Source organism: Magallana gigas, chromosome 4 (genome assembly GCF_963853765.1).
Source record: "Magallana gigas chromosome 4, xbMagGiga1.1, whole genome shotgun sequence".
NCBI lineage: Eukaryota > Metazoa > Mollusca > Bivalvia > Ostreida > Ostreidae > Magallana > Magallana gigas.
The window spans coordinates 40,942,435-40,951,956 of record NC_088856.1 but is presented as its reverse complement, the minus strand read 5'-3'; the positions used below and the strand labels follow the sequence as shown (position 1 = coordinate 40,951,956).

At 31.1% G+C, this 9,522-nt stretch overlaps 1 protein-coding gene across 1 annotated transcript; it reads right to left on the bottom strand.

Moving 5' to 3' along the window:
* On the bottom strand, nucleotides 1-7,348 carry LOC117682426 (MAM domain-containing glycosylphosphatidylinositol anchor protein 1-like). Its single transcript, XM_034449911.2, has 6 exons — nucleotides 6,879-7,348; nucleotides 5,487-5,541; nucleotides 4,283-4,368; nucleotides 2,741-2,876; nucleotides 2,409-2,587; nucleotides 1-1,663 (listed from the first exon to the last, which is right to left on the bottom strand). Exons 1-6 carry the CDS (start codon nucleotides 7,173-7,175, stop codon nucleotides 1,568-1,570), a joined length of 849 nt encoding a protein of 282 aa, XP_034305802.2. The 5' UTR covers nucleotides 7,176-7,348; the 3' UTR covers nucleotides 1-1,567.
* Between the last annotated feature and the right edge of the window lie 2,174 nt (nucleotides 7,349-9,522).

Here is a 9,522-nt window from a genome sequence, read left to right as displayed (position 1 = left end):
TTCACCTAGTTTTGAGGAATAATATAGAATATCAATAATTTAGATAATTCTATCCTTAATGTTTATACAAAAAAAAATAATTTAAGTGCATCAAAAAAAATTCAAAGAGCGTTGAGACAATGCATCTGTCTTCAGATGATAATTGGTAAAATTAATGAAGAGACCCTCAAAATCTACCCTTGGTTCTAATGAATATGTACACTGTACATTGTTAACGCAGTAATAATTTGGATGATAGAATGTTAATGTTAAAAATTATCATAAACTTCTAGCAGAGATTATTACGGCAAAGAACTACTAGTATATATGACATTAAGTCAAATTTGGCCTTCATAATTCGTTATTTTTTAAATGATTCATGTACATTAATTTTTTGTGTTATCTTATAAAAGAGTTGACATGAAATATGTTTTTCACTTTTTTATTTAATCTATATGCACTCACTGGCAGTATATGACGTCAGAAGTGACGCTTTTTTTATAATTCAATCAAAATCAATCAAAAATTGACATTTTTCTTATCTTTTTTCGAAAGGGAAATATAGAGCGACTCTTTGAACAAGAACGAACTTTTTGTCGCATAAGTATTGGAGAGAAAAAAACTCCAAATGTACATTTGTAAAAATTAAACAAAGAATTACAGTAAAAAGACAATGTTCATTTTAGGGGGTCATTTTAGGCTCAAACCATATATTGTCCTTTAAATATACAAACATTATGTATTATAACTTTAATACATATGCAATATCTCATCCCAATTTATGTATATATTCCAGCAATGTATAAAAATCATAAACATTACTAAAATACATTTCCGGAAATAGAATTAACATCTGCCAAACTAGCACTGTTTTAAAAACTCGAAGACTGTATATGGCTTTTAACTTTGTAAAGGCATGACATTTCAACTAAGCTACCAAAATATAAAGAAAATGAGTAAAGCATTGTGAATAGATACTATTTTCGTAACTATTTCCATTTGATAAAGATACATTTTTACCAAAAATACAATTACTCAATATGTGAGAAAAAGTTGTCATAGTCTAGTTCTAATATGTGACCTAACAATATAAAAACCGTCAGAAATGTTCACTTGCAGAAGAAATAGAAGACAAAATATGTGTTTTATCAAATATATTTAAGGCATAAACAAATAACTTTATCCTCATACACGTTAACTAATGTCTAGATATGACCCGCAAATAGTTGCATAAATCAATTTCAAACGCTGACATTATTTATTTCCAAAACATTAAACAAAAAAAATTAAATGGTTTTTCATACTATCTTGTTTTTCCTCACATATATAAGAAAACCGCTCAGCACATTTTGCATATCTATTCTGTATAGGATACTAGTGCTTAAAATTTAAACCATAATGTATACAAAACAAAACTGAAATTAAAAAAAAAAACCAAACACATTTCATCTGGTTAAGGTGAGCTAAAACAATTATGGCTATTGTTGTCTATTACGAAAATTTAAAACATTATCCCCGGGAAAACACGTCTCAGAGGATTTTTAAAGGTATCCCAAACACAACAACAATTGCAAGGAAGTCCAGCAAGTCAAGCACTGCCAGGGCACGCATACGGCCAAAGCTCTACAAAATCTATGGCAATATCTCCTCTGTAGTTAGTTGCTTGTTCTCCTGTTATTAAAACCTGTAAAGTATAGTGTTTATACTTTTATATATTCAGTAAAATCTAGTATTAAGTTAGAATATTGATTTCCCCAGCCCTTTAATGGTGTTGCAATTATAGCGATTTCATCAAATGCAGTTGACGATATATTTTCAATAACAGTTTTTCGGCCATTTTATATGTTGTTAACCAACTATAAATTGATAAATATCACACACGAAGTTTTCTTTATTATAATAACATACCTACTTACTGCCTAATTTATTTTCATCGGCCTCGCAACGAAGTGAATTAAACTTGGTATCGTTCAAATAGTCAGTAGATGGGTATTTTATTATACCGAAGGAAACTTTATGTGTAAACATTGCAGACCTTCTTAATGGTAAACAAATTAAAGTTATCGAACTTTTGAATTTAAGGTATCCAGTTGGATTACACCAGAGGTGTTCCCAGTTTAAAAACGAAGGGAATCGAATGCCGCCGGTGAATAGTTTCGATGACTTTTCACCTTGGGCAGACACATGTACCACGGAAACTACTTTACGGTAAGATATAATAGCATGTTTATTCGTTGTAAATTTACATGGAAATTAGTAACAGAGGTAAAATAATTTACATTAATAGCAACATTTACATGAGTATACATTCGTGGCTGACATCAAATTTTACAATTTCAATGGAATCAATCCTACACTAATTCAATATATCGAGTAATGTACGCAGTAAGTGATTGTATGCTAAATACAAGTTAATGTCGATAGAAAACCTTTGTCTGTGGATCTAATCGAAGATTAAGTCCCAACAATCTGTTCCACGCGTTTCCTTGGTTACCCGTCATGGTCCAGTGGTTCACAGGGGCATCAGTTCCATTTTGGGTGGAAATAATCAAACTTTTGATATTGCTGCCATACATATGATAGTAAAGCGAAAGACAGTATATTTTATCTGTTGGGAAGAAAAAGAAACAAGAACCAGGATTTAAATGTTCATCTAGGTTCCTAATGTTTCCATTAGTAACCATATATTCTTATATGAAAATTTATGTTTAGTAACTAATTGTTTTCCGTAAATATTTGTAAATTGTCAGAATAAATTTACCATCAAAGTGTTCAATGCTTTCGAGAGTGCCCCTGTACACGTAACTAGAAGAATATGCTGACTGGATATACTTGTAATAACTTCCAAACTTTGCCGATGATGGACCAGTATTATAATAATAATTCGCAGTTAATCCCTGTGAAACATTAATATCAACAATTAGGCATTCAACTGCATTCACTTATAATTATTTGTTGTGAACTAAATGACAAAAAGTGTAAATATATATACGAGGGTTGTTCGGAAATTATTGAGATATTTTCTCTTATTCTTTAAGTAAAAAAGATAAACTCTTGAAATTTTACCAAAACGTAAATCAGGATAGAGTTTATCGATGAGAAACATTTCTTGTTCATGGCATGAATAGATCATTCCTAGTACGCTGACCAACGTGCCTTCGTCCTGTAACCCGGCGCAACCGCAAACTTTTCGCAACGTCATTTTAACGCTTTTTTATTGCTCCCGTGTTTTAAACACCTTACAAATGAACTGAAATAAGAATTATCCTTTATTTCTCATCTTTTGTTTTAATTTCAAGATGTCATCATTTACATTTTCTCTCATTCTTGTTTTTTTTTAGAGAAAAAATCGAGTTATTTTTACCCGAAAGTCTAATTTCTGTGAATGTCTCCTGCAGTCATTTTTTACATATTTTAGAACTGTTGACAACAGTGAGTGTGTCAAAAGTTGTTAATTAATCCCTGTGGCCTAACTCTAGTTAAACAATCAGTGAAAAAAAATATGATGAACTGAAGTTCTATACCTTGTCTTGTCATCGTATAGTTTTTTACGCCATTGCGTGGCTTTAAAAGGTCTTCTCCTGAGATTTCCACCAGTTTAATGGTTTTCGTTGCGCCGCCGTGACGTCAAAATTCAATGTAAAGTCGTTGTCAGATTTTTATTGTTTGGTAAATATATGTGTACCATATCCGTATTTCAACTCGAACATCAGTGAAACTTAATCAACAGTTAGTCGCAAAGAATAGCAAAATGAACATATTTAATTTGATTTCTTTTATCATTAACTGTAATTCTACGGACACTTATAAAGTAGATGTTTAAGTTGTTTAATCTCCAAGTTCATGGCTGCGCCGGGTACCCCGACCACCGACTTGTTTATCTACTGTCGTTAACAAAATATTAAATATTCTTTTAATATTACTTTGTTTTATTATTTGTTGGTGTTTCGTCAATGTCTATGCCAATTTTCACCAAAATTCGTCACTTAGAAAAGAAAATAATCGATTTGTCTCAATAATTTCCGAACAACCCTCGTACATATGTAAGTAGAGCATTTCTCAAAGCAAAGACTGACCGTCGGCAATTTTACTCTATTCAAAGCCCCTCTCCCCACTCCGCGCCCTGTAATTTTTACCCTTACAATAAATTTTGCCCAGACACTGTTGTGTTTGAGATGATAACTATAATAAATAATATTAAAAATTAAATGATTATACTTTTTAATTATAGTAGTTGATAACTTGTTGAAAATAAAAAGTATAACATAATGCTTCATTCAAAATATGAAATACAATATATAACCGATTTTCGAGTCCAGTCCAAGTTGTCTGTTTTTGATTCCAATAGAAAGCATGTTGTTTCTGGCACCAATTCAAAATCACAAAAATCTATAATCAAAGGGAAACAGATGAAATTTAAAAATAACAAACCTACTCTCACTGTAGCAAATCATATCAATGGTTTGTATTGTTGTACAGTTTCGACACATTAGAAGTTGAGGATTTAAAAATCAATACTGATATGAATTATTTACTTAAACAATAAAATGCTTTCTTTTATGATTCATTCGGGATATGAAAGTAGCGACATTGCTGGAAAAATACATAGCCCGCGTTAGCGGGTTATGTAATTTTTTTCCTGCAATGATCGCTACCTGCATAACCCGCATGAATCATCAAAGAAAGCATTTTATTGTATATATTAACATCTTTCTTTAACTAATTAATAAACTGATTATGAAAAGTTAGTAAAATTCACTAAATTACTGTTAATATACAATAGTACGTTAGCTTAGAGAAACAGCCAAATCGTCTCCTGTGAGACTTTGAGTCTGGCATCGTCATGATTATTTCGTGCAGTCCGGGATTTTACTAATGTCGCTGTAGGTTCAGATCAATCAATAAACAGGGCGTGTTAATTTCAGTCCTGTCACTTTCAGCCGCTGTAGATTTCGACCAATCGATAAATAGGGCGTGTAGGTTTCAGTCTGGCTGTTTCTATAGAGCTATGAATTAACTTTAAGTTTCCGTAAGAAATAGAGGAAATTATGCTTGGTAGATGTAAATATAGTACCATAATTGTTCTTCATTTTAAAACGTTTGCCATAATGCATATTATTTTTGTATGAAATCTGTTTTGTAATTCAATCATTCACTATCCTTCGACATGTATCATTTCAGATTAAGTTTATTCTTAAGCAGTCCATCTTATTATTCAGTTCAAAATTATGAGTTTCATAATAAAAGTCATTAAATACAGAACACATAGCTTTTAGAAGACTTGCTTGTCAACAAATTAAAATCAAATCCACCTTAAATTTTAAAATATGATTTGTTCTGCTGTCAACTATTACGGAGTAAAGAAAATATCCATAAATTTTGCATTTTAAATTTGGGTATGTGTTATATATTTTTATACTGAACTCTTCTTTTAAAAGAGATCGATAAAGTCTAAAAATCGCTACGACCGTCGAGCCCTCTAAATCCGATACAATGAATTAACTTACAGTGACGAACACATCTCTCTGTTTGTCTGTCGTAATAATAACCAGCATCACAGTCCTAAAAACAACAAAAATATGTTACGTTGCATCATCCTATTTACGTATTCAAGTAGAACTACTGTATAAATTTGATTTAGAAATTATGGTGGCATAGAACTACCACCACTTGTCAGATATTATGTAAACTTCTCATATGATAATGCCGACTTGTCAGATATTTATGTTGACTTGTCAGAAAATAACCATATTGACTAGAGACTCAATATTTTGTTGTCAAAGCGCGTTAGTGCCACTGACTGCCATTTACTTGTCATCATAATAACATATAAGTCGACATAAATATCTGACAAGTTTACATAATCATCTGACAAGTCAACATAATTATCTGTCAAGTCGACATAAAGATCTGACAAGTTAACATAATTATCTGACAGAAAAAATAAAATGGCCACTAGTTTAAAGAAAATTATCATTCATATTGTAAGTCGACTTGTCAGATAATGATGTTATCAGGTCAGATGTTATGACGTCTTGTCAAATAATTATGTCGACTTGTCAGATCCTTATGTCGACTTGTCAGAAAATATTATTTCAAATGGATGTCACAAATTGGGCGTGGAAAGGTTAAAGTGTTGAATTCTTAAACACGTGAATGAGTGACAAGTGGACTTAAACACTGACAAGTGAACATAATTATCTGACAAGTCGGCATAATTATATGACAAGTTGTGGCAGATCTATGCCACCATAAGAAATACTCTGCATGTGGTAAATATTCAAAATGGGTCATAGTGTTTATGTGCTACAGATTTATAAGAATGCAACGTAAACAGCGGTGCATGGATATATCTTTCATATTGTAATAACCTATCACAACATATGCATATATTCCATCGAAAAAAAGAATTTAAAAAAAAATGATTTATAAAAAAAAAAAACAAACAAGAAAATATAAAAAACAAATTGCTTCAAGGAATGTTTACATTTCTGTTAAATAAATGCATTTAAAATTTTTGCACCGCTTCTTTTACATAGCACATCAAAAAATGAAATGGAATGTATGTTTATCAATATCGTTTGTTTTTAAATCTTTATTTATAATGGAAGAATAAACACAAGAAAACAAGTATGTCGACATCGATACTTGTTTTTATTTCCCTTATTTGATTTTTAATGTCGCAATCGTCATTCTTTTCGCGCTTTTAAAATCAAACAATTAACGATGTGTTTTTATTAATTTGACTATTTAATCCCATTCTCACAAGCACAATATATATTTTCTATTAGTTTGTACCAATTTGACTTTATCAAAAATAATTGAAATCACGAATAATTTTTACCACAGAAATAAAATATTTGATGTTTGAATAAATTGCCCTAAATTTCAGGTCTTACGATTTGATGGCGTTCACACATATCCCCAGATACACTGTCTGTATACACTGGAAGCCAACCTCTGATGGTTCGGCACTCGCCATTACAAATGTCGAAAGCATTGCATCGTAAGTCCTTCATACACCTTGGGACACAGATGCCGAACAGTTCCGTCCTGGAAGCGGCCGAGAAGTTAGATAACACCTGTATGGACTCAGTCGGCGACACTTCCTGTGCAAACTCAAACTGGACACAACTACTAGAGCAAAGGGTTGTTCTGACAAAGAGGGTTAGAAAAACCAAAACTGTGCAGAACATTTCAACTACGTTGTCCTAATTCTCTATATGGCGAGTTGAAATAAGTTGTTTATAGTAAACAATGATTGTGATTACTTTTATGTTGGTCCAAGCCTTTTATTTGGTTTGTCGTCCGACTTAAACTATATATCTTCCCAAATTGTGAACAAAGCTGTCAATAACCTGTTAAAATGAGCAAAGTTCTAAGCTCGTTTGTCATGGCCTTTAACCTGATATTATTGGTCTACTTAATTCCGCTGTTTTTGTCTATTAATGATCTCCTGTGGTTCACCATATTGGGAACATATTACCTGCATATTTTGGGGACATTATCGTATTCTTCGCCCCTGGGTTTAGTGTCATGCAAGCTATGTATTATGATACGTTTATTTGATTAGAAAAGCTGATATCGAACTTCTTTTTTTTTGTCTGCGTTGAAAATGGGGATCAATATACAGGTGCAATTTAAATGTGGAATTTGGACAATTTAATGATAAAACATTGACAATGAGACAACACGAAATACATGACCGTGTATAAAAAACGTGGTTTTAATCATAACAGTTTACAAATAACATGTACATTTAGTTTTGAAGTTCACAGCGTTGCCAAACTGTCCTTTAAAAAATGTTTTATTTCATCTACGAAGTTTTTTTTTCATTTTCTTTTTTAAATAAAAAATGGGTATTTAAAAAAAATTCCATATCATGTATAACCTTGAATTAGATCCTTTATATTCTACATGAATCTTACTTTACCTTTCGATACTATTGATACAGTGAGACTAACTTGAATAACATCCTATAAATATTGTTGATTTTGATTATCGGAATATAAGTAGTTCAAAAATAATCTAATTCTTTAATTTTCAAAGTAAAATAAATCCATATAAGCCACTTGATTATCTGTTATGTTTGAGACAACAGTGATTCTGTGTATGGTCTCTATCAATTTTCAACGTATAAAGGCTGTCTAGGTCATTGCTAAACATGATGTAACTCAAAAGTGTAACATTCCGTGTTTTATATCAGACACATAATATAAAGATTGTCCTGATCTCTGGTAAACATTAAAGTTGTCAGGTGATCACGGTGGTTTTAAATATAAACAACATTAACTATATTAGCTACGAGCAACGAGTACAATCACTGAATCCTTCTTCGTCATTCCAATTTGCAAATAAGCAATTTATTTCAATCAATGTATTTCTGGGATGAGTACATTTTAACAGCAAAATTGCAAATAGGATTTAGATATTAAGAAAATGCCAAACATTGAAACAAAATAGACAGGAAGAAACATCTTTGAAAACAGTGTGCTGTTTATAATATTTTTTTATCTTTTTTTAAGAATTGAGAATGTCAAATGAATCCAAGAGTGTTAGTTCTCGTTCTTATACTTTAAAACAATATGAGCTGCATTTTTCATGTCATTTTTTTGTTACTAAAATGTTCTCTTCTACTAGAATGACAAAACTATCATGGTTTTTAAATTTATGTTAGCCTTATTTTTGTGGAAAAGGCCGTTAAGAAATCTAATTTGGAGCAAAATTGAATTATTGTCGTCCTGTACAAAAATTGATTTGCTATATATTACTTTTAAGAGAAATATTTCCTTTGACAAACATTAATGATGTTTTCAAATCTTATTTATCATAAAAGTTTAAGTTATATGCAGACTTATCATACTAGCAGGTTTTAGCAACAAAATAAAATTCTTAAAAAATACAGCTCATATTGCTTAAAACTTATAGAAGCAATATTTTATTCTTCCAAACAATTTAGAATTTACTGCCACTACTTTAATGTAAGCACCGGCCAATTGTGCCATTATGACTTGGAGAAAGATTAAGTTTTAAACTTTAAAGTATGGCGTCATTCATTGCATTTCGTGAAGTGATCTTCATGCAGCAAACGTTTTGTCTAACCAGGAAGTTATCCACACGTCTACCTCAAACGTATCTTAAAGTCATAAATGAACGATGAAACATTTTCTGTCATAGAAATTAATATGTAATATGTATATTAAGTTCTAATATCTAATTAGCTAAAAATGCATTTGAAAGCATTTTTAAATATATACATAATGGCTTATAATACAAAGACATAAATCAAATAAGTGCACCATTGATGTCGCTTAAGTACCAGAGTATTGGACTCATATATCTTTCACCTTTGCAAATATTTCACGCGTGGTTTTAAAATGTAGAGCTGATCTTTCGGTGATTACTGTACAACTCGAGTGACATTCGGCTGTACTTTAACTCGATCGACATTCGGGTGGCGATCCTCTTTATGGTAAAATTAATTGAATTAAGTCAAATGAGCATTTCAACATATATTAAAGATCTAACAGACCAAATGATACA

Excerpts from the sequence above, each read along its gene's own strand:
- LOC117682426 (XM_034449911.2), bottom strand. The coding sequence starts at position 7,175 with ATGTTCTGCACAGTTTTGGTTTTTCTAACCCTCTTTGTCAGAACAACC. Across the intron at positions 2,588-2,740 it reads AAGCATTGAACACTTTGATG|ATAAAATATACTGTCTTTCG; the intron begins GTAAATTTATTC and ends TCTTCCCAACAG. Across the intron at positions 1,664-2,408 it reads GATTAGATCCACAGACAAAG|GTTTTAATAACAGGAGAACA; the intron begins GTTTTCTATCGA and ends TATACTTTACAG.